Here is a 23,891-nt window from a genome sequence, read left to right on the forward strand (position 1 = left end):
CTTAGAAAACTATCTGTGGTAAAGAATTCAGGATTTGGGGTAACTTAAGGGACATTAGTCTGTCTCAGGATGGGCTGTACTATTTGTGTGGTATCCCCTAACCCCAAATCCTACTCAATTACTAAACTCTCTGAGGGCAACCATGCTGGAGGGCTGGACCAGGGCCTCCAGTGATATTCCAGAAAAGGAACAAGGTGGTGAACCTGCAGAAGCAGGGCTGAAGTCAGAGAGCAGGGTGGGCCACAGGTGGGGGCACTGAAAGTAGGGCCAACAGCTAAAGTGAGCAGGAACAAATGCCTCTGAAACTGGAGGGGCGGGCAGCCCGGGTGGCTCAGAGGTTTAGCGCCACCTTCAGCCCAGGGCTTGACCCTGGAGGCCCTGGATCGAGTCCCAGTCGGGCTCCCTACATGGAGCCTGCCTTCTCCCTCTGCCTGTGTCTCTGCCTCTCTCTCAATCCGTGTTTCTCATGAATAAATAAAATGTTTTAAAAAAAGAAAAAAAGAAACTGGAGGGGCAATTAGGCCTTGGATGGATCACTACAGAGTAGCATCAATTGCCCCACTGGGCAATTTGCAAAAGGGTTTCTTCTGTGTGGTCCTGGGCCTCTACCCAAAGTCTAGCACCACCCCACCCTTGAAACTTATAGTTCAGAGGGGCTAAAGCAGTTCTGGAGGAGAAAGCAGAGAACTCAAGAAGCCAAGAGCTTGACAGAAGGCCAGCATACAGCCCTCAACAGTCAGGACAGAGGAAGCCTAACTCAGTGGAGGCCAGACAGAAGCTTGCCAGGTGCTCTCATCCCAAACTGGTCAGAGGTAAATTCTTCCAATTCAGCCACCAAGGCCTCCTTTCCTTCAGCTTGGGGCTTGAGACTGCTACCAAATGTGTGCAGACATGAGCTTGTCCTGGGGGCTTAAAACTGGAAACACTTCCCTGTGTGGTGCTGCCCTGGAGGCTGTGTGGATGGGCAGGAATCCAGACTTCTGTTACAAAATGGGTTTTTCTGTATGAGGAAAAGGATGCTCAAAATCACAATCACCACTTTATTATGTGGCTGCCACACTGCCAGCCCCTGCTTTTCCCATTTTACCCTCCACTCATCCGGGGGTCCACCGGCCTTTTTCATGTTTGAGTATCAGATGCCAATGTCCACTAAGGCCTCCTAATCCCTTTTTTTTTTTTCTTGTGTAGAGCTGGGCTTCTTATAATTTGAGGCTTAATTACTGATACTTGTTCTTAATTGGTGATGGTGATAAACACTAACAGCAGTTGAGCTCGCAGGGTGAGGGGGAAAGAGGACTGATTACAGAGGCTGCCCCAAGGTCATGTGGGGTGAGGGATTAGGGGCAGAGACATTTGTTGATTTCTCACTCTGTTAACTGGTCCAAGAAATTGAGGTAGGCCTGGCGCTGGGCTGCAGCTACTGGAATGAAGTGACCACCAGGGTGGGTGAGTGTGATGGCTCCAGTGAATCGGCTAGCCAGCTGCATACTTTCCTGAGAGGGGATGACGCAGTCAGTGTCTCCAAAAACATGGAGTGACGGCAGTGACAAGGGGCCCTGCAGGACGGATTCCTCGGGTCCAAGGCCTCGGGGGCAGAAACCAGATACCAGGATGATAAACTTTGGCAAGGGGAAGCGGGCATCGCCTGCCTGGCCAAGGGCACACACAAGGGCTGCTAACGCGGCTCCCTGGCTGAAACCAAGGAGCCCGTCAAAAGGCCCCAGTCTCTTCAGTGCCTGTGCCACGGTTCCCAAGGCTTCCTCCAGACCTCTGCATACCGTGGGCTGGCTCAGGGCGTTGAAAACGTCTGCCTCCTGTTCTGAAAACCACCAGCCTCGAGGCTGCTCCTCCGGCGGAAGGCAGGGCTCTACAGTGATAGGAAAGGATGGGGTCAGGGCAAGCAGGTACCTAGGGGGTGAGAAATGAGAAAGGGACGGACGGAAGGCTTGGGAATGACAATGTGTGCAAAGAGGTGGCCGAGGCGACAGAAGAAAATCTGGGAGAAGGGAAGACTGATCAAGGCGGAAGTCTGGGAAGGAATGAGGCGAGGATACAGCGTGGGAGTATGCTGAGGGGAGTTATGGAAACGAATCCCGATAGAAGACGCAGGGTGCATTTCCGTCTCACCGGAGTCCGGCCCGGCGCCCTCGGAGCCCACGGCACCCGAGACCAGGTGCGGGCCGCTGAGGCACACGAGCTCGGCGCGGCCCCGCAGCGCCTTCCTCAGCGCTCCAGTCTTCTCGCGGAAGCCCCGCTCGCTCTGCCGGAAGCCGGCCAGGGCCAACACCCGCAGGGGCTGCTCAGCCGCCATCTCGCCGGGCAACGCGCCCCGGACCGGAAGCAGCCGTTCCCCGAGCGGAAGTCGAAAGTACGGGGGGCGGGACCAAATGGCACCACCCCGAAGGCGGGCCTCAGGGCGAGCAGGTGTTCCCATAACAAAAGAGAGGGGGTAGGGCGCAGCTGGAGCAGAAGCGGGTACCTGCGCCCAAGCAGGATCTCACTGAGCCCGCGGCGCTCCCTTTTCGTCTCCGCAGTTGCAACCGTCGCAAGCCGCGACTGGAGAGTGGCACGTGGACTCCTCCTGCATCGGAGGTCGCAGACTTTGGTCAGGGTCTCCATTCGGCTACGTCCTCCCCTCCACCCCGCTCCTGTGCATTTCCCGTAGCGGCCGCACCGCGGCGGCCTCGGCCGGCGTCACTAGGGAGGCGGCCAGGGCCAGGCCTGCGCTTTGTGGTCTCTTCCAGCTTCCAGTCCCTGCCTACCTTCTCCAGCTCGGGCCGCCTGGGGGTCTGGGGGGGCCGGTTCCGTCCGTGGTTCACTGTCCATGGCCCCAAGGAGCTGCCAGCATAGAAGTCCATAGGGTAGGGCTGCTGCCAGGAAATGTCCCTCAGGGCCACCACTGCCTAGAGGAGCATAACGGGGCAATAACATTTGCCAACTTTTTCTGCACAGGATTAATGAATTCTGTCTTCACGATGGCCTGTGGAGGTCCTATTATCCTCAGAACACAGAAAAGAAATGTGAGGCTCAGAGAGGTTAGGGTACTCACCCAAGGCCACACAACTAGGAAATGAGTCAGCTGTAAGAAGTGCTGCCCACCCCACTGCAGATCCCTCCCTTGACAGAACCAGGTGCAAAGCCCACTCTCTCTTGGGTATTTTTAAAACATAGGGTTACCTCATAGGGTGTCAGCAGCGGCTTGGGGAAGGCTGTGCCCCAGTCAATGGAAAGGCGTGGACATGCTATCTGCACCCACCTAGGAAGGGAAGTCAAGTCAAACCCAAGGGTGGGGGGGAGAGGGTACCCTCCTTCTGGGCAGCATGCTAAAATACATGACTGTATCCCCAACAAACCCAATGAATGCTTACTATTACTTCCAAAGTAAACACAATCACCTACTATTTAGAGTCACAGTATAGTGCTGTTTGTTTTCTCTTGTTTCCTCCAGGAGAGCTCTCTGTTAGCTCTCTGAAGGCGGGGCCTGGGCAGCTCATCTGTGATCATATCCCCAGAATCAAATTTAATTTAGTTCTGATACACTGCAGGTGCCAAATACCACTCAAACTCATCTCACACAGAGTGACTGTGATGATGCAGCTACTGGTGAGCCCCCAAGCCAAAATGCGTGTGACTCACAGCCAAAGGTAGCCCCTGCTGGATAAAATCTCTGTATACATTAAAATTTCATGGACGCAATTCCTAACAACTCCAGCCTTCATTATGTGCTGGGCAGGACTCAGATCTAAGCTTCCTTAGCCGGAGTCATAGCTAGGGAGGTAAGGTGAGAAAACTTACACATCCACTTGAGGAAGTAGGCTAAGCTTGCTGGGGAAGATCTCAGACAGCAGCAGCCTCACAAAGGTAAGTCCCAAGGCTTGGAGACGAGATTCCAGGTGCTGTTGGAAGAGGGAGGCCAAGCTCAGAACACCATGATCAAGCCAAGTCTAAATCCTTTAATGTACTGATTTTTCCAGCTGGATTTCTAGTCAGTTCCATCCTCCAGAGGCCTTCCCAAAGCCCTCTGACCTCCAGAATCTTGGGGCTGCCCTGGCGGCCCAAAGTGCCTAGGATAAGGCCCCAGGATTTGGCTGAGCGGGCTGTGGCTATGGCTTCTTGGCGGTTGGCCTGCATGCGCTGGTGGTCATAATGTTCTCTGGACAGGACTTTGCTGTATGGGTCATATCTGGAAAAGAAGCTATAAGGGTTACGGTGACAGCCATTCACAGTACCTTTTGTACACACAGCTCCCTGACCCCAGCCCCTTGGTCTCCTGAAACTGTAGGCTCCATGCAGGTAATTAGGAACAGAGGCAAGAGCAGAGATTATCGTGGGAAAGTTCAGTCCTACAGATGGAGCAGGCAAAAGTAGGATGGCGATCTAGGATCTCAGTGTGAATCCCAGGGGGTGGGTGGGTCCCATGCAGCAGTAGCCCTGGGTCAGGCCAGCAGATTCACGAAGTTTCGGCCAACTGAGGGCTTCAGTGGCAGGGAAATCCCACCCCCTCCTTAGCTGGCCACCCCACCTTAGTCCATACCGGTAAGCAGGGACACTGGGGTTGGCAATCATGACAGACTCCAGATGGAAGCGGCCATCTCCAAGATATCTGCAGTGTGGAGAAAGGGGATGGTGAGTATGGGGTGGGTGGAGCAGTAGAAAAGGCAGGCAGTGGCTTGCAGGTCCAGATTGAGTTCTTCACTGAATGTGCTCTGTGTATGTGTGTGTGTGTGTGTGTCTGTACACTAGCCACTAGCCTAAGTCATCATTTTGCCTCCTGAGGCCTTGGTTTCCTCAAATGCAAAAATAAGGAGTGTGACCGGATGAGTGTAAGGCCCTTCTAGTTATGTAACACAGAACTTAGGAACTGCTCCTCACCCCAACCTTCTGAGGGAAGAGTAGCAGGGCAGCCAAAGGGCCATGAAAAGGCTGCTCAGGGCTCTAGAGATCATAACTTAGAGGTGGCGGGACAGGTTCTCCCTCACCTAGCTCAACACAGACATGGCAAGTAGGTAGGGTTCAAGGTATCATCGCTGTAAATGAGGTTTTGGGTTATACACTGGCTCCCTCTGTCCGAACTAGCTCTCAGGCCTTGTTACTGAGTTGTAACAACTACTTTTACTGGATTTGTGCCTTCTGTGCACCAAGGCCTGGTGCCATGTAGGACTTCTCTCAGTCCTATCAAACAACCATCCAAGCCACCTATAGTATCCCCATTTTACAACAGATACAATTGATGTTCAGTAACGTTAAGAAACTTGCCCATAGTCACAGAACTATTAAGCAGTGCATCCGGGACTCAACTCTAGGCTTAACCACCAGGCTTTTTCAAGCCTATCCCTAAAAGAAGCTCCTCAGGCCATGGAGAAGACAGAGCATAGAGGTCAATCTGCCATGGCAGCTCCTTTTTTCTTGGAGACCACACTGAATTGTGATGCCTGGCCAACACTCAGGGTATCTTTCCCTCCAATATATACCTCGAAGCCCCCAAGGGTAGGCACCTAGGAGTTCAGCATTATGCAGGTGCAGGCACAGAGTTCTGCCCTTGGGGAGCAGGGCTTCCAAGTCTGGTCTGGGGTAGGCCCTGATGTGGGCCTGTCTAAGGGCAGGGCTGTCCTCTGTGGGAGCAGCAAGGCCTGTGGGGCCAGCATCTACAGCCCCAAAGGTGGCGCTGAGTCAGGGAGGAGTGCCCCTCCCTCTTTTTCTGCCATTAGCTAGCAATGGGGCTCCCCTCCCTAGTCCCAGCTGGAGGAGCTGTCGGCTCTGAGGCTGGCTGCATTCACACAACATTAAGCATTTCCATTACCTAAAATAATTAGGCGGCAGGAGACATGCTGCTCCTGCTTGTTAGCTGTCCGGATGCTAAATTAATGGAGCTGCAGCCTGAACGTGCCCATCCATCTTCTCCAATTATATTCCCACCATTTCTAGCCCACCCTCAACACCACCACCCTAACCCCATGAGGCCCTCTGATTCCTGCCCCACCCTGGGCACAGCCTCCTAGATGGTGGACAGAGCACCTGAGAGGGAGACAGGAAAGCTGAAATCCTATCTGGTCCCCATTTTGCAGAGTGACCTTGAGCCAACAGCTGAAAAGCTTTAGACTCCGTTTCCTTTCCTACACAGTGATTGTCAGGCTCCCTTCTAGGGTACATTTCTTATGTCTCTACAACTGGCCCTCCGTTTTTCACTTACACAACAGCTTCCACCTCTTTGGGCAGATGGGGGGCCGTGCAGCCCAGAATCTCCCCAGGAGACAAGGGCTTGCACTGCGGGACACTCACACGGTACTCAGCTTTTAGCTCCTGGGCAGCTGCCTGTAAGGATGATGAGGGGAAGGGAAGCAAGTGAGTGAGGAGGGAGAGCCAGGGCCAGAGGACCAGCCTGGAGCACCTACCATGGGGCACAGGAGCAGACTGGAGGCTGGCTGCCATCTGTCTGTCCACTTACCTGCAAGGTCGACACAAACTGAATGGTGCTGACCAGGGCAAGGGAGCTGGCTGGGGGAATGGTGAGGCGGAGAGAGTCCAGGAGGTGGGCAGTATCTATCCGGATGTCCACAAAGACATACAGCACCCGGAAGTCTTGGGCTGAGGTATCCATGGGAACTGAGAGGAGGCAAGAGTTCAGGAGACTATTTTGGAAGGCCACAAGGGCAGGGGGCCTGCCTGGGCCAAGGTCTCTGAGCAGCCAGGACAATGGCTTCTGCCTAGGGATAGAAGGAGTGGGTAGGAGGCGGGGGGCAGTCACAGGTCCGTCAGAAGTTCCTTCTCTATCACTCGGCCAGGGGCCCAGCCTGCTCTGCCACCAACAGCCTTTCAAACACCCACATCTGGGACAGCAACACTGTTTCCAAGGCAACCAAATCCAAAGGAAAGATCCACCTGCAGAGCAGGAAGGCCAAGGCCATCCCAGAAACTGGGAGGGACCTCCTGCCTGCAAGCAGGACAAGAAGGCACTGTGATGGGGGATTAGCGTGTAGTCCTGCCTCTCTGCCCCCGCTGCCAGAATCCTGGCCCACCATACCCAGGCAGCTGTGGCCATAGTGCACCAGGAAGTCCGCTCCCAGGGCCCTTGCAGTAAAGTCATCCACACAGCAAGCCCCATACGTCACATCACCCATCACCATTGCTTCAGCCTCTGTGAACCTGTGGGAGGGTGGAGCAGCAGAGGGGGGTGGGGAATGAGACAGTGACACAGGGGTGAGGTGGGAGAGAGACCTACCCCTGTGGGGCTATCTCAGGGCCCAACTCCTTTCTCCCTACCCCCTACAATCACTTGGGCTGGCAGCTGCCACTTCTGCCAAAAAAGAGTAGGAGGAGCCAAGCTGCCACATCCCCCAGTCCTGGCAGCAGCTCCTGGATCTGTAGCTGTACGTGGATGGTCTCTGTAGCACGCTGCTCTGTCCAAGCTCAGACTGCAAGAAGGACCCCTACCCCTCAGCCTGGCATACATAGGTCAAATACTGATGCCCTGACTCATCCTACCCGGCGCAGTAAGCATGTACGCACATGTGAAGGCACCCACTCCCATGCCCAGACACTATGGTGTGTGTGGGTATGCATGTATGGATACACACAGCCTCCCTGTCAACCAGACCCCCTGCTATCTCCCCACCCTGAGTTAGGCCCTCTGTGCCCAGGATGGGGGGACCCATGAACAGCTCCCCCACAGCACATGGCACCACCCACATACCTCATGCGTCAGAAAGAGTGGGCTCTGGCCAACACATTGCCATAGGATCTGCTGCCAGGCCTGAATCACTGGGGGACAGGGGTGGGTGGGGAAGACCCCGCACTCCCCAAACTCACCATGGGAATGGAGCTGGAGGACCAGTTCCTCCTTGAGGGACCCACCCCTGGAGCATGGAGCCTGGCTTAGTGACTGGGGTCTCCCCCCTTCTCTGCGGGTGGTGTGGTGGTACAAGCAAAACTGCTGTCAATCAGCAACCCCCTGCCTTCCCCAAATCAGTCTGTGCACAGAAGCAGATTATTCCACTCCTTAAAATGCAGCCCAGGCGTCTGAGTCAGCCAGAGCACTTAATTTTTTATAGATTAAAATGTATGCAAATTGCCCTGAGCCCCAGAGAGCATCCCCAAGGGCCAAGAGGGTGGGAGCTGGGCAGGGAGTCTGTGGCAATGGATGAGGGGGGGGGGGGGGGCGCAGCAGCAGGAAAGTGGGAGGTTCCCATCACGAGCTGACCTCCCCTTTCCCCAACCCCCTTCCCTGTTTCTGTGCTGGTTCCAGATGGCTGAGCACTCCCCACCCCCCACTCCCAAGGATGGCTCATGGTAATGAAGAAACTTAGACAAAGAGGGGAGGGGAACTGAATACTATCTCCTAGACACTTCTCCCCCACCAAACCCCTCCTTGCCATACTCCCCCAAATAGGCCAGAGAAAAGGGTTCCCCTTGGCTAGACCTGATGCTGACAACTCAGCTCACTCCAGGTCAGCTCCCAGGATTCCTCCTCAGGCCCCACTACCTGCTCTAGGGCCAGCTTTGAAGATAACTGGAATCGACCCATTCCACTCCTCCTTAATATTTTAGGGAAGGAGAGATTTATATGGATAAGCCAAGCCAGACAGGCTGGGATCTCAGCAGGCTGAGTGTAGTCTTGGCTTTTTCCCTTTGTGTGTGTATGGTTGTGGGAAGGGGCTGAGTAAGGCCGAGGTCCAGAAGGAAAAAATGTTGACAGGCAGAGCTCTAAGGGGCATAGGGAAGGTCTTGGTTTAGCTTCTTCTCCAGTGCCCCAAATCTCACCTTTCCAAAATATCCACGATGGTGCAGGCAAAAAGGAGAAGGCCTTCAGGCATTTGCAAGGCCACTGAAAGAGAGTAGAGACATGAGAGCAGAGGGCTGGGAAAATGCTGGGTTGAGGATACTGCCCCTGACTGAGCCAGGCAACCTTTCCACCCTACCCCATCTCAAAGCTTGGGGAGCTCACCCTTCTTGGCCTGGGCCTGTTGAATCCTCCAGATGGTCTTGGGAATCTCAAAGTTATAGTTGGAAGGCAGGACTTGAATGGCTGCCTGCAGCTGGGGGTTGTTCAGGATCTCGGGGGGAATCTGATTGGCTAAGCGGCCCCGAGGGGTTCGACCTAAGACAATGCAAGGCCTGAGTTAGCACCTGGCCTAAAACAGAACCAGACCCAGTTAAGCCTGTAACACCACCCAAGTTTCAGGCCCAGATCTCAGATGCCAAGGGGGTTGGCCCAGCTGTCTTCCCCACTGAGTTCATTCTAAAACTGGAAAGACAACCCATCAAGCCAGGAGGAGATCTGCCTAATTCGTTTCCCTGTTGCAAGATTACTGGGCATCAAAGCCTTGAGCCCAAGAGTAGGGTACAGTTCACCCCTTACCTTCGGAGAACAGAGGTGATACCAGGAGACTGAACTGAGGGGCAAATGGGAAAAAACCCAAACAACTGCTCCTTGATCAAGAACTCTGAGTAGGGATGCCTAGGTGGTTCAGTGGTTGAGAGTCTGCCTTTGGCCCAGGTCATGGATCCCAGGGTTCTGAGATGGAGCCTGCGTCTGCCTCTGCCTCTCTCTGTGCGTCTCTCATGAATAAATAAATAAGTCTTAAAAAAAAGGGGGGGGGGCAGCCCCGGTGGCTCAGTGGTTTAGGGTCGTCTACAGCTCAGGGCGTGATCCTGGGGACCTGGGATCGAGTCCCATGTTGGGCTCCCTGCATGGAGCCTGCTTCTCCCTCTGCCTGTGTCTTTGCCTCTCTCTCTCTCTCTCTCCTCTCTGTGTATTCCATGAATAAATAAATAAAATCTTAAAGAAAAAAAAAAAAACTCCGAGGAAAACCCAAAAGCCCGGCAGCTTGGGAAAATGCACCCCAGGCCCTAAGAACACCTTGAAGTTCTGAGGTCCTAGATATGAGATCTATCAGCAAATTGTTCTAAGTACTAATTTAAGAGACTGCCCTCTTTACTCAAGTCCCACTGACTGTGTCTACACTGGTGAATTCCTACACTCTTCCCTCTCATTTAAAAGGAAATAAACACCAAACATTTGACTGACTTAACAAGTTCCTTGGTCTCATTGTTCCACCCCAGGAAAGATGGAAAGAACACACTCTAGTTAGGACTGTGGGCAAACTGGTGAGGACAGATAAGTGCTCTTGCCCTTTAGGGCCTAGCAGTCTAGTGGGGGTGGGGGGGCAAATGAGGGTATACAAACTGCAACCCCCTGGTTAAAGCACAAAACACTGTAGCCCATCAGCAACATTCAACCCCCCTTTTTTTTCAAGATTTATTTACTTATTTATGATAGACAGAGAGAGAGAGAGAGAGAGAGAGAGAGAGAGGCAGAGACACAGGAGGAGGGAGAAGCAGGCTCCATGCCGGGAGCCAGACGTGGGACTCTATCCAGGGACTCCAGGATCGCGCCCTGGGCCAAAGGCAGGCGTTAAACCGCTGAGCCACCCAGGGATCCCCCCCCCCCTCCGCCCCTTTTAAAGATTTATTTACTCATGAAAGACACAGAGGCAGAGACAGGTGGAGGGAGAAGCAGGCTCCTCACAGGCAGCCGGGTGCGGACGGATCCCAGGGCCCCAGGATCACGTCCTGTGCCAAAGGCAGACTCTTAACAGCTGAGCCACCCAGGCGTCCCAAGCTCAGCCCTTAATTCACATCCTATTCCCCACAATTCAACTTAGGTCAACCCCTGTTATCTCTTTAGGAACCAGATAGGTTGGGAATGTGATAAGGAAACTAATTTATCGAACAAGTATCTATTGAACCTGTACTCTGTGCCAGAGCTTCTGCTAGGGCCCTTTACTACTGTGGGAGGAACCCTCCCGGACATGACCCTTCACCCTCTGCCTGTGGGTGGATGGTAGTAGTGACCATGATGCAGTGGAGAATTAACATGGCAGGCTGGCATCCCGAGACCATATTTGAATGTGACCACTGCCATCGTTCTTGTTCAGTTGTTTCAAATGCCTTGGAACAACCAGCCCAGAATCCTGGGTCCCTCATAGAAGTTCCTCTGACTGGGCAAGTCCCTCGTGGTCGTTGGGGTGCGGGAGCTGCTGGTCTTAGTAGCTCAATTTGTCCCCAGACTAAGTAGGCGCCTCCTCCTTCATCACGTGTGTCTGTGACCGTCTGTTTACATCGGTATTCTCCGGTAGACGGAGATCCCTGAGGGCAGGGCTGTCGTGTAGTCCCTGACCTGGCGTTAAGGGAGTGCTCAGTGAGAGCCTGGTGAATGAGGCCACCTGCCTCGTTCCTGAGGGCACTCCCTGGGGGCCCGCTTGTGGACAGGCCGCTGCAACGCGCCCGGCTCTTTCCTTCCCCATCAGGTCCGCCTTATCCGTGAGTCCTCCTGCGCCAGCCAACGGAGGCTTGAGGACTACAAGCTCCGAGGAAGGGCTGCTCCCGACCGCGCCCTAGGGCTGCAAGAGGAAGACTGGTCACTCTGGGCTTCAGCGAAAGCCTCGGGAGCAAGTGACGGCGGGGCCTTCCGGGTCTGGCGGAGAAAGGCCGCCGCCGTCAGAGGGCGGTGGTTCTGTCCCTGACCTGGGGGCCCTAACTCGCGGTGCGAGGTCCCGAGGCCGAAGCGCCGTAGCACCCACCTTGACTGGTGCCGCTTCGGCTGCCCGGCCCCGCTGCCGCCGACGCCGCCAGCGCCGCCATCATAGGCCTGACCACGTGGAGACCAAAAAGGCAGCGCTAGCGGAACGCCGAGAGCTCAGACATTGCGATCGACCGCCGGTCACTAGCGAGGGGCGGGGACTTGCTGGGCGGGGACCAGGAAGGAGCCGGTGGGGCGGGGCCGTCGCGGCTCCTCCCCCCGAGCCGGGAAGACCGGGCTCTCCCCGCCCCTAGCAGCCCGGTACCTTGGCAGAGGCGCTCTCGGGTCTCCCGACGTCTCCTCCGCCCCGTCTGCCCGCCCCGTCACGCCCAGATCAGTGCTCCCCTAGTTTCTGGCTCCCAGCCCGAGTTCTGTGGGCCAAGTCTTGTGAATGGGGACGTCCCCAGGTATCCCTTCCGCTCCTCTCCCAGTCTCCCCTCCTGGTAAGCAGTGGAGGCCGTGTAGGTAGGGCCACATTCCATACCTCAGAGGACCCTGCCTGCTGCCTCAGCGAGACAGAACTCAGCTCCCCTCAGCCCAGCTCCAGGCTGAGTCCTGGGGTAGATTTTCGAAGCTCCAGAGCCCTCTACCTTGAGAATCAACAGTGCTGATGCCAAAGGTTCCCCAGTGAAAAACTGCTACCAAGGGAAGGCCCCAAGCCTGAGGGTGCTTTCCTGGGGTTGGGGGGTGGAGTGGGCAGTCCAAGGATCCCAATCACCTAGGCTCCCCCTCAGGCCTAGATAGCCTTTCTCTTGATCAGGCCCTGGCTCCTGGTATCCCAAAGAGAAGGCATAACAGCCAGCGAGACAGCCTTGACCTTTGTAAGAGCAGCGTACCTGAAGGACTGGCCCTTAGCAAGGTCTGCCCCAGACAGCAATGGTCCCCCAGGGCTGTTTGCCCATCTAGCCCTCTGGCACAATCTTCTCTCTCTGTGGTGGTGATGTGAGCACAGCTGGCCCTTTAAGGTAGCTCTGTGGCCTGGGGCTCCCCTCGAGGCCCTCCTTGCCTGGAAACTCCTAATTAAGGTGCACAGAGAAGTGAAAAACAAGCAGCTGGGGACAGGACTGCCTGGGAGGCTGCCCAGAGAGGAGGAATGTATGGGCTGGCTGAGAGTGAGCAGCCAAGGGGAGGATCAGAAGGGGTCAGTGCTCTGCCCCTCAGGCCACTGACCCATACTCTTAGGACAGTCATAACTTTGGATGGGACTGTGGCCAATATGGGTTCCAAGAACACCCCTCTTACCTTGATAAGAGCCCAGCCTGGACTTCCCATTTCTGGCAGGTTCCGTGGACCCCTGGGGTGCAAGATCCCCGTTCCAGAGATCCCCTAGTCCAGCCCTTCCCCCTTCGGGACACTAAAGCCCAGCCTATGGACAGTTATAACTCTGACTATGGCTGTGACTTGGGGGAGAGGGAGACTGACTTCAGCAGAGTAGTGGCTTCTCCCTAGCAGGCACAACCCCTTAGGGCCTTTCCCTAGGCAGAGGTGGGGCCTGTTGATGATTGAAGGCCTTCATCCTCTTATAGCATTGCCCTGCAGCCTCTAGTGCTGAATGCGCTGCCCTGGCACCCATGGGAAACCAGGTGATGTCTAGGGGAACTAGACATCAAGCGCAGATGTGAGCAGGTCCCCCAAGTTATGCAGTGAAGGACTTCGGGGGCTGCCATTCAACTTGGGCCAAGAACACCTCCATCTGTTTGTGGGGGGTCTCCCTGCCTGAGTTACTCAGCAGTCTGAGTAATTACTGCCTGACAAGAAGGCGGGCACAGTGCACCCCCACATTATACCACAACACCCGCCTATAGTCACCCCCACCCTCTGGCTGGACTCCAAAGCAGCACCCAGCCCTCCTAAAGCCTGAAATAACTCTGCTTCTCACACTCACGCTCAGCCCCAGCCAACTTTAAGATGCTGGAGTTTGTGGGGCTGGGGGTTCATGGGGTGGTAGCTCAGGGAGTTGGAAGTAGGATTAGCATACCCTGATTCAGGCCTACAGTTTGGCACTGATCTGCTTTGTGACATCGAGCAAGTTTTTCAGCTTCCCTGGGCCTCAGTTCACTCTTGGAAAGCCTCTGCAGTGCCATCAAGACTAGCTTTAATGTCTGCCTGGCAGCCTTCAGGCAGGGTGTGGGGCCAGTCCAGACCTGCAGCTGGTCCCAGCTAAGAGAAAGAATGCCTCACCTTCAGTTCCATCCCGAGATGGACCAATTTTGATGATCTTCAGAACAAGGTTACTTTTTCTCCTTCAAGCATGTGCACCTTCTCTCCTCCCTGGAATGCCCCTTTTCCTTCTCAGACTGATGAACTCAGCCCTCAAGACCCAACCTAAATGGCTTCTCTTTGGTGAAGGCTTCCTATGATTGTCCTTCACCCCCTTACAGAGCTGGCCAAGTTCCCTTTGACACTTTGTATCTCCTGTCACATTCTAAGATGGCTTGTGGGTCTTTTTCCCCAACTATGCCCTAAGTGTCTGTAGTTACATGCCTATGTGGTTAGCCGAAACCCAGAGGATCAGTGTCATTGAATGCATGTATGAGTGAAGGAATGATATTGGCCTTCTTCTGAACCTTCCTATCATACCAAGTTTTTCTCCAGGGAATTGCAACTCATTGTTGCCCTCCAATTAGCTCTCTTAATGTCACCTGCAGTGCTCCCTGACCCCCTCGTGTCAGCTCTGTACTGTACCCTGCTTGCTTTTCTTCCATGCACTGTCTCATCTGGATTTTTATCATTTGGTCGGTATTAACTGTAAACTCCAGAATGGCAGGCTGAATCCTGAGGAATAGTAACGCTGTACACAATTGACCCTCAATAAATGTTGTGTTGAACGAGTGACTTAGCCCACTGTTTTTCCTTTCCCAGGACCCCTCTTATCCCAGGCCAGTAGGGGGTGCCCCCTCCACCCAGGATCTCGCCTGCCTGAACCTTCTCTTTTCAGCCCAACTAGCCCCCTTCGGGACCACTTTCTAGTCGATGCCTCTTCCATTTTCCAGGAAGCCCCAGCTGGGGTCTGTGTAGACTGAAGGGGATCAGAGATCCCTCCCCCCCAGGCGGGGATAGCCCACCTTAAGCCCCACATTGATCCTTCCCTTTCTCTAGGATCTGCAACTGGGCCTTCTTGAAATGCTTGCTGCAAGGACTAGACCAGCCTGGGTGCCCGCCACACCACCACCCCCCCCTTCCAAAGGAACAGTGTCCTGGGACGCGGGCTGCGAGGCTGCTGGGTTTGCCGGAGCTGTCCTGGGCAGGGAGGAGCCGTCGAGCCTCCGAGAAGGACGCAGAGCCGGCTAGAGAGGATATAGGCAGGGGTGCAGACTTGTGATCGGGGTCTCTGGGCGGCAGTCCTCTGGTCCCAGCCGTTGGGCAGAGCTCACGCTTCCAGCTGCCTCTCTGACCTCCAGCCGCGAAGGGCGAGCGGGCGGGGGTTGGGCTGCGGGTGCGAGCTCCAGGAAGCCCGCGGGGCCCGGGAGGGGCTTTCGAGTGGCCCGACGGCCGGCCGGGGTTGGGGCAGGTACTTGGCCCGAAGCGGGCCGAGGATCGTCCCCGGGGGCGGGCGAAGCGAAAACACCTTGGGAGGCGGCGCCGCGCGGCTGAGCGCCGCTGCCCTGGGAATAGGACGGCGCTCGACACCGCGAGCTGAGAGCACTTTCATAAATTTTGTATGGGAGGCGCTCCGTGAGCGGGGGCGGGGAGCGGAGCGAGAGGGAGGGAGCTAGCGAGCCAGCGAGGGAGGGAGGAGGAAAGGTGGGGGAAGCCGGGGGGTTGGGGGAGGAAGGGAGGCGCCCCGCTCCGCGGATCGCTGGGTCCTGCAAACGCGCGCCGGGCGCTTTCCCCGGAGCTCGGCGGTGCGTGCGAGCGCCCTTTTGCAGCAGCCGCGGCAGCGGCGGCCCGAGGGGGCGGAGAGGAGGGGGCCGCTGCCCGGCGGCCGGGTGGCCGGGGGGCGGCGTCCCCCCTCAAAACCGCCTGCAAAGAGCTCGGGGCTGCAGAAGCAGGCCGCCGGCTCCGCGGAGCAAGCGGATTGTCCCGGGGCTGAGCGAGCGCGCCCGGCTGCCAGGCAGCTCCGCGGTTGCTAGTGGGCGCCGGTGCCCTGGGCGCAGGGCTGGGGCTCACCATGCCCCTGAGGGGCCAGGCTGCCGGGCACAAGCGGATCCCCGGCTTGCCCCCGCCTCGACGCGCTCGGATTAGCTGCAGCCGGCGCCCAAGGATTTGAATCCCGACTCCGGGAGGGAGCGCGCCTAGGCCGACCTCGGAGTGGCGGCCCCGCGGCCAACATGCTTCGCAAAGGTGAGTTGGAGCCGAAGGGGCAAGTTGGAGTTGAGCGCGCACGCGGCAGAGCCTCGAGCCTCGGAGCCACCCGAGAGATCCTGGCGCCGGAGCTCCTGGCCGGGGAAGCAGCCGCGGGCGGGCGGGCTGGCGGGCTTTGCGGGGACACACCTGCGGAGGGTTTGCTGCTGGAGCTCGGCCCCTGTCGGTGGCCGGTTGCGAGACACGGGATTTGCACCATGGATCGAACGGCCAGGCCTAGGGATCTGGCTCGGCGAGGTCATTTCGAGACCACCGTGAGCTACCCATGATGGCAGGGGAGCCGGCCTTTTGGGACCTTTGCTTTGCCATTACAAAGTTTTGCAATTGCCGGCTCCATCTCCAGCGCGGGCACATGCTGCCAGTTCTGCCGCTTTGGCGGGGCCGGGTGCAGCCCGCGCTCCAGGGCGGCCAGCGGTCAGTCGCCGCGCGGCCGGGGCGCTCTCTGCGCGCCCTCGCTTCTCAGGCGGGGCCAGGACGCGGGCACCTTCCCTGCAGTCCTGCCTAGGTCCTCAGGGACGGGCTCTGGGCACGCAGCAGCCCAGGGGAGGTGGCTAGCGCCTGATGTCCGGCTCTTCAAACTTTCCTTATGCCTGAAGCAGAGATGGGAAGGTGGGGGCCGTACCGGCTGTGTGCCGGGCAGGTGCCAGGCTCAACTTGGAGAGAGCTGGCCCCGCGACAACCTAACCACAACCCCCCCTCCCCGCCGCAGCCCGGCTCACTGAAGAGCGTTGCAAAGTTGGCGCGGGTGCTGGGGAAGTCCCGCCGCGCCCCCACGTGGCTGCCGCGCGGGGAGCTGTCCCCAGGGCCCAGGGAGGGCAGGTGACCACGCCGTGAGCCCGCAAGCCCGGTCTCCCGCTGCCCCGGCCTCTGCGTCTGCCTCCCTCCCCTCCCAGGTCTGGGCGAGCTGCGGCGCTCGGTCGGGACCCTGCCGTCTCTGGGCCGGGCCGGGTGGACGGCGAGCCGCGGCGGCAGCGTCTGGCTGCCCGGGCCCTACGGGAGCTGGCAGAGGCGGGAGCTAGCAGAGGCGGGAGCTCAGGTAGTTGAGGGGCCTGATCCCTGCGCTCCGCGCTCCTGCCTTAATCCGCCCCTGTTTCCATGGCAACAGACCGAGGTGTCGTAAGCACAGGATTCTGACCTCACAGTAGGATGGGGAAGGAGAAAACGGGCAGGGGGAGATGGCGGAGGAATGGGAAGCGTAGTCCCTGTAGCCCCAAGATAGGCGGGGCGGAGCAGCTGTGGGGGTTGTGGAGGAGACCCCACAAGCAGGTGGGGCGGGTGGGTGAAGAAACCACACCTTCACTGGAAGCAGTAAGGGCTATGTGGTGGTCCTGGCATGCTCAGGCCTACTCCCGGGAAGCCTCGGTTGCCCCATCGTGTCAATAGTCACAAACTTGTGTGTGACTTGTGTCCTCCTCGAGGGTTGGGGCAGTGCGGGGGAAACGCTTCCTGCCTCTTTCTGTGGTGTGGGAAAAGTCTCTGCGGCCGGTCAGAGAAACCTCTTCACTGATACACTCGAGTCCCTTTTCCCTGCAGAAAGGGACTTTAAAGTCGTTTCAGCAGCTAGCGGTGCTGGTCAGTTTCTGCACACAGAGGGTGATTTTTTACAGAACTGAGTAGAGGTCCAGGCCTGAGAAGTTTGGACCTGGAGTGTGTACACTTGCCCTGGTGAGTAAGGTTTCCTAGGCAGTTTTAAGAGACCACCATGTTGGGGTTACTGGGTCTGTGATGGAGATAATAGAGGGGAACTGACATCTCATTTTCTTTTTGGTCTTTTGTCTTTGGGCAGTTTATAGTTAAAAATGAACCACAACGCAGCCTATGTACTTTATTTACTTGGCTTAGGTACCCAGGGTGGCTTGAGCAGCCTCCAGGAGCCTTTCTCCCCCATCCTTGCTACCAGAAACCCAACCCAGGATGAGCCCAGTGCATTCTGGGGGCCTCTCCAGGTGGAGGAGGCTCACTTGCTCTGTTTCAGAGGTGGTCACTGGACGCTTGGCAGTCATGTATTCACCACTTAGGCTATTTTTCCCTTCCTGCATGGCTTGGTTGGTGAGACCAGTTCTACCATCAAAGAGGTTTCCACTTGGATGGCTAGAGGAAAACAGCAAAAAAGCCCATTTGCTGGGCGAGGCTCAGCTCCAGTGGCCCTGCAGCCTGATGCTGGGACATTGTGTGGGCAAAGGACTATAATTCTGGTCTTTTGCTGGGCAGTCTTCTCTCTCAGCCCCTGGTCCTGGTCCCTAGGACTTGTTTCTTTGATACACATATACAGGACACTGGGATTCTCTGTGTGGATGGATTCTAGGTGTGTGCTCAAAGCCAAAGGTATGCCTGAGGCTAATGCCAAGGGAGGTGGCCATTGAAGTTTCTGTTGCTTGAATTATTCCCCAAAGCTCCAAGCAAAAATGTGATAGGGTAAGTTCAGACAGTTGTTGCCATTTCCCTGCCTATCAGCTGCAGAGCCCTGCATAGGGTCCTGGACCTGAGGGAGTTTCATAATCTCTATTTGGAAAGGGATTTAAAAAAGCAAAGAGCGGGCAGCCCCGGTGGTGCAGCGGTTTGGCGCCGCCTGCATCCTGGGGTGTGATCCTGGAGACCCAGGATAGAGTCCCATGACGGGCTCCCTGCATGGGGCCTGCTTCTCCCTCCGCCTCTCCTTGCCCCCACCCCCCACCGTGTGTCTCCATAAATAAATAAATAAAATCTTTAAAAAATAATAAAAAAAGCAAAGAGCAACCATCCCTAGATTCTGAGGGTAGGATGGAAGAGAAAAACCCTCTTACTTTTCTGTAGAAGGGTTAGGCTCATGGTCTTGATGATGGAGTAGTACTTTGCAGAGTTAGGAGGCTCAGTAGTCTGAAGCCCCAGAGGAAGAAGGTGGGTATAGGCATTGGATCATAAGGGTCATTGCTCTGATTTCTGGTTGTCTTATTATAGCAAGCTGGGTGCTTTCTCCTGGCAGGACGTTTTAGGAATTGAGGGTGCTACCTTGTTTCTCTTAGTGAAAGGATTCTAGTGGCCACGGCCACACCTCTGTGAACCAGAACAGCCTGAGTTGTCAGTGGATCCTGCTGCTGCCAGTGCTGGTAGTTGAAGGCTTCAGCAGCTGTCTGCCCTCTTTTCTATCTCCTGGCCTACCCTGGCAGAACCAGGGATATAAAAAGCAAGCCTCTGGTCAGAAATGAGAGGCAGACAGGGCAAGCCAGGCCCAGAGCCACCCAGCACCATCCAGGAAGAAAGGACAGCTTGTTGGGGGTTTTGCATTGCCAGAAGTGGCCTGCTTAAGGTCAGGATCTATGGTTTTCATTTTTAGAGCTATAAAAACAGAATGCAAATCAACAGCCTCTGGGCTAATACAGAACCTATCCTTAAAGTTTTTGTCTTGTTAAGCAAGGAAATAGAGTGCCAAATAGGCTTTGTTAAGTGGCAGTCTAATTAATAATTTAAAATCTTGTAGCTGTCTTTCATTAGAATTTATCTGTATATCAACCACAAAATCAGTCAAACACACTCATTTATAAGTTAATGCCATCTTTGAATAATTCAGCAAGAGCTAGATTAAGGCCTGCAATCCAGTAAGAATCATTTTGTTCTTTTGGTTTCCATAGGCAGATGGGCTGGCCTGGTGGCTGGATTGGGTCTCCTTTGTGTGAAGAAGGAGAGGCAGAGGGAGGAAGGGACCGTGGGGTTGTCAGTGCTTGGTTGATTTGAATTCAGAGGTTCCCTAGGTGACCTGAGAGTATCCAGGTGGCCCGGTGTCAGTAGGCTCCATTTCTTGGAGGTACGTGCCTCATGGTCCTCTTTAGCTCTAGCAAGAGAAGAGAAGGGAGGAATATGCCATGGATAGCCAAAGGCACTCTTCTTTCTGCTGCAGAGGAGGTGTGTAAAGGGGAAATCTAAGAGCCTTGCTCGGAAGGGTTGAGTTGTGAGGCTTTTTTATCCCAAATCCTGGTGCAGAAACGAAATGAGTCTTCCTAGCCTCACTGTATCCCACCCAGGGAATGCAGCCTGTTGGAACCAGTGTCACTGAAATGGTTTCTTTCATTGGGAGCCTCTGGGCTGCTTCTTTCCTCAAAGCTCCTGGTCCTTATGCCAGAAAAGAGAAGCCAAAAGGAGAAATTTTAGGGGAAGCCCAAGACATACGAATAGAAGAAGAGAGGCAAAGTGAGTGGCTAAATAAAGCTCGTGCCTGCATTTTCTCACCAGTAGCCAGAAGAAAAGCAAGGAGAGCTGTGCACCGTTTCCCTCGTGAACTCAGATCACATAGCAAATGTGTTTTGGTTCAATTCCTGTCATGCAAATGCATGACCAAGTCCTCGCTGCACCACCTAGGCCCATTTTCTACAGAAAAACTGTTCAGGATGCAAACTCCCAGCATGGGCACCCTGGCTCCTGCACCTCAGGAAGGTATCCTGGAGTTTCTGATCTCTGTCTCAGGCCACTGATCCTGAGCCCTCTGGAGGGTTCAAAGGCACTATTTGTGAACACCAAGTAGATAGCTGGAGCAGACAGTGGACTTGATGCCAGGAGAAGTTCTTGGCCAAGTTTGAATAGAGGAAGTCTCATTAGGAAGAGGAAAAGACAGGGGAAAGGGGGGTGTCTGTCTTCTGACCTGTGTGGCAGAGTTGACAGCAAATGAAACTGAGGACTGAGGTTTGTGGGGTGAATCCAGCTCCAAACTTTGGAATCACAGCCTGAAAAAGGACAGAGAAGTTCACTTGCTGGAGATGAGAAGGAGGGGGCAGGCATCGTGAAGGATGTCAAGAACAGATCTGTTTGGTACCATCTGCAGCAAAGTAGTGGTTAAGGTTAAAGCAGAGAGGAGATGACAGGGAGGGAACAGATGGCCAAGGAAGCAAAATAGCTGGCGAAACGGGAACAGAGCCTCCAGGGACAGCAGAAGGCAGGACCTCCGCGCAGAATGCCGGAAGCAGCCCTTTCTCAGGGTGCGCTGGCCAGGCCACCCTGAGTAGAAGCGAGTCAGAAAGAGGAGTGGGGTAGAGACTTTGGGGTGAGAGCTTCCTCAAGGCCTGGGACAAAACCTAGGGAGACATGAGCTCCTAGAGGAGGGGGCCCAGAGCAGGGACCTCCTTGGATGCCTTTGAACTGGGGAGAGGAGGCACAATGACTTGGTGTCCATCACTAGGGCAAAGCTGAACCATCTCAGGTCTCAGAGCATGCCTGGTTGACCCCTCCAGGAGGAGGTATACATGCTAGCTGGAGACAGGGGTAGCAAGGATCCACTTGTGCCAGTCCCTGTCCATGCACTGGCAATAACTGCTTACAATTAATTACTAATGGGCCAAGCTAAGTGTACTCCATGCTTTATGCCATGTAATCTCCACAATCACCCTCTGAGGTCAGTCTGTACTGGTCCCTGCTCTACAGATATGGAAACTGAGGCACAGACAAATGAAGTGCCTTGCCCTGGGTCACTCAGCTGGCACATTGTTGAGTCACAATGCAATACCAGATCCATTTGCCCCCATGCTCTTTCCCTTGATCTCTTAACCCCTAAGCTCCATTATCTCACATGCCCATCTGCCTTGAATTTACATGACATTTGTTTTGCAGGGTGCTGGGCACTGATGAATCATTTGTGTATCTTGTTATAGAACTCCCTGGTAGTTCCCATGTGCTCCCCTTCTGGTGTACCTCCAGGAGTGTCTCTGGCTGAGATCTGGGGCCCCAGGACTCTGAGCCAGGGTCTCACCTGTCCTCTCCTTCCCTACCCTTCTTTGTGTCTGGGCAGTCACACCCTCACCCACTCCCTCCCGCTTCCTGCTGCAGTGTCTTCATTATAGAGATGGCATAGTGGGCCAGTACCGTCCTGCCTGCTTTCATGCCCTTGAGAAAGGCTGGAACACCATTTATTTGGGAGCTGGGCCTTCCCCATGTGTTGTTCTTCCTGGCTAACCTGGTGGACTTGTTAACGCAGCCACACTCAGACTGGCTGGTGCTTGTATGGGAAGTAACAGCCCCAGGATATGGCCCATGGGGATGGTAGCTGACAGGCTGGTTGAAGCAGGTCATTCCACCTGTACCTGCCCCCCACTTCTGGAGTTCTCCTTCACTCCTGGGATGGTGTTCCTAGGGCCCGGCCCTAGTCTGTTAGCTGGAATGTAACTGCAGAGCTCAGAGCTGTCCAGAGCGGACTTCTCCTTGCCCCTTTTCCAGCCATGGTTGAATTCCAGAGGCCAGTTTCCCCTGTGGTTTGGAAAAGAAAGATGATGAGTTGAGGCAGAGAATCTTGGTGCATGCACCCAACCCACGCGGGTCCTGGAGCCCGCGTGGGCACCTCTAGCACGGCATTGGTGCCATCATTGGGCTGACGAGCTAGTCCGTGGAGGGCCTCCAGGAGTGAGCTGGCCAGGGCTCTGCACCGCATGGCGGGAACTGAGCTTGGGGAGCTGGTGTGTGGCTCCCCAGTGGGGTGGGGCACACTGTATGTCTTCTCGGGGACAGGCCACAGAAGACCCTGGAGATGGGCCTCTTGGCAGCTTCCTGGGCTGATACCAGAGGGCCATGGCAGTGTAGTCAGGGTGGGTGTACGGGAAATTGCGCCGAAGTCTTCCCAAGTCAGGAGAAAAGCTGGGCTTCCAACTCTCAGCCCACTGAGGTGGTGTGAGGGTTGGTTTCTGCCTCTAAAATTGCCCAAGCAGAGTTTGCCATCTCTCTCTGGGCATCTGTGCCAACCCATAGTGAAGGGGGCCTTTACATATGGTTATATAGAGAGATTCATGAAGCCCTAGGGGGAAAATTGGCATTTTTCTTACAATGATTTATTTATAGGGAAATTGGATGATGGGGATATGGAGGCTAAGGTGCCTCCATTAGTGAGAAGCACACAAGGCAGAAAGCCTTGTTCTGTATTTGACATTTAGTGGGGCGACTCCTACCAGGGAGCTGCTTTTTCTTTTAGAAGATTTTGCCTTTCATGTTCTATTCATGGGCTTGCCTGAGCAGGCAGGGAGAAGGAAGGAGCGTGCCGAGCAGTGGGCCAGCCGGCCTAGGGGGCAGTAGGGCCCTCGAGGTCACTCCATGGCCAGTGCGGGGCAGCCCGGGCAGGCCCGACGTGGGGGAAGGCGGCGCTGTTCTGCACTGCGGGCCACCTCCTTGGCGTGAGCTGCCTGCAGCACACCCTTTTGTGTTTACTCTCCTGTCTGTCTCTGTTTTCACTGGCCACCAGGCTCTGCCTCTAACCGTGGCTCTGTGTGACCCTGGCTCTGGCTTGGCCATGGCTTTTTCTTCCTAGAGGCCATGGGGTTGTAGAAAAAATACCAAAGTTGGAGTCCCGGGCCTGTGTTAGGTTCCATCCCTGTGGCTGACTCTGGGGTATGTTCCCTCCTCCTCTCCAGACCTCAGTTTCTCCATCGGTAATATGACTAGGTTGATGGCTTTTGAAATGTTTTTCAGAAATAGAGCAGGTTTTTTTCAAATAATACCCACTGTCAGAGCCCAGAATATAAAACAGATAGCATCAGTGGCCCTGGTCAGAGCTGAGGAGAGGGGCCTCTAACCCTGACCTCACTGACACCCTAACAGCCACTCCAATGTAGAGACTGAGGAGTCTCCCACAGCTCCTTCTGGACCCCTTGTGACCACCTAGCTCTCTGAGGGGAGCTGTCTACACTTGGCATCTCCTAGCCCTCACCTCCCACCTCACTTCTCAACCCAGACTTCAGGCTGTGTCCTCTGTCACTCGACTGTCACCACTCAGGCTTGACGCTGACCCTACCACCCGTCTTCCTCATCTGACCTTCTGGTGGCATTTGACTGTTGGCCATAGTTTCCCCTTGGCTTCCCTGATGGCAGCTCCCCTGGTCTTTCTCCTAATTTGCTTGCCCACAGAGCAGGCTGCTCCATCGCAGCCTTCTTTGCCAGCTCCACCACTTCTTGCCATCCTCAAACATGGCACCTCTGCAAGCATCGCCTTGGGTGCTGCTGTCTCACCCTTTGCTCACCCCTGGGGAGTTTTGACATGCCCCCAGCTCCCACATCTCCTTCT

At 55.4% G+C, this 23,891-nt stretch overlaps 3 protein-coding genes across 4 annotated transcripts in view; 1 reads left to right on the forward strand and 2 right to left on the reverse strand.

Moving 5' to 3' along the window:
• Positions 1–1,026: 1,026 nt before the first annotated feature.
• On the reverse strand, positions 1,027–2,448 carry OVCA2 (OVCA2 serine hydrolase domain containing). The gene is made up of 2 exons (XM_041726791.1): positions 2,128–2,448; positions 1,027–1,867 (listed from the first exon to the last, which is right to left on the reverse strand). The coding sequence occupies exons 1-2, from the start codon at positions 2,432–2,434 to the stop codon at positions 1,365–1,367; spliced, it is 810 nt and encodes a 269-aa protein (XP_041582725.1). The 5' UTR covers positions 2,435–2,448; the 3' UTR covers positions 1,027–1,364.
• On the reverse strand, positions 1,780–11,733 carry DPH1 (diphthamide biosynthesis 1). 2 transcript variants are annotated; one of them, XM_041726790.1, is made up of 13 exons: positions 11,580–11,733; positions 8,942–9,094; positions 8,758–8,821; positions 7,022–7,143; positions 6,446–6,603; positions 6,191–6,312; positions 4,535–4,603; positions 4,027–4,183; positions 3,796–3,896; positions 3,178–3,256; positions 2,763–2,903; positions 2,480–2,581; positions 1,780–1,867 (listed from the first exon to the last, which is right to left on the reverse strand). In XM_041726790.1, exons 1-12 carry the CDS (start codon positions 11,641–11,643, stop codon positions 2,498–2,500), a joined length of 1,314 nt encoding a protein of 437 aa, XP_041582724.1. In that variant the 5' UTR covers positions 11,644–11,733; the 3' UTR covers positions 1,780–1,867; positions 2,480–2,497. The 2 variants fall into 2 exon arrangements, with proteins under 2 accessions (XP_041582724.1, XP_041582723.1); XM_041726789.1 differs by lacking the exon at positions 11,580–11,733 and adding an exon at positions 11,177–11,399.
• A 3,598-nt stretch (positions 11,734–15,331) lies between these two features.
• The window catches only part of RTN4RL1 (reticulon 4 receptor like 1), a 71,769-nt gene continuing 63,209 nt past the window's right edge, over positions 15,332–23,891 (forward strand). The window contains exon 1 of the mRNA XM_041726944.1: positions 15,332–15,862. Within this exon, the coding sequence (XP_041582878.1) occupies positions 15,850–15,862 (13 nt within the window). The 5' untranslated portion in view covers positions 15,332–15,849. The remainder of the gene's footprint in view (positions 15,863–23,891) is intronic.

The sequence above is a fragment of the Vulpes lagopus genome, chromosome 12 (genome assembly GCF_018345385.1).
Source record: "Vulpes lagopus strain Blue_001 chromosome 12, ASM1834538v1, whole genome shotgun sequence".
Lineage (NCBI taxonomy): Eukaryota > Metazoa > Chordata > Mammalia > Carnivora > Canidae > Vulpes > Vulpes lagopus.

Bases quoted from the DNA above. Each gene is read 5' to 3' on its own strand.
- DPH1 (XM_041726789.1), bottom strand. From the start codon at position 11,303: ATGGGGAAGGAAAGAGCCGGGCGCGTTGCAGCGGCCTGTCCACAAGCG. The intron at 6,313-6,445 runs GTAAGTGGACAG...TCATCCTTACAG, and splicing joins AGTTTGTGTCGACCTTGCAG to GCAGCTGCCCAGGAGCTAAA. The intron at 4,184-4,534 runs GTATGGACTAAG...CTTCTTTTCCAG, and splicing joins CCCAGTGTCCCTGCTTACCG to ATATGACCCATACAGCAAAG.
- OVCA2 (XM_041726791.1), bottom strand. From the start codon at position 2,434: ATGGGAACACCTGCTCGCCCTGAGGCCCGCCTTCGGGGTGGTGCCATT. The intron at 1,868-2,127 runs GTGAGACGGAAA...CTATCACTGTAG, and splicing joins GGGCGCCGGGCCGGACTCCG to AGCCCTGCCTTCCGCCGGAG.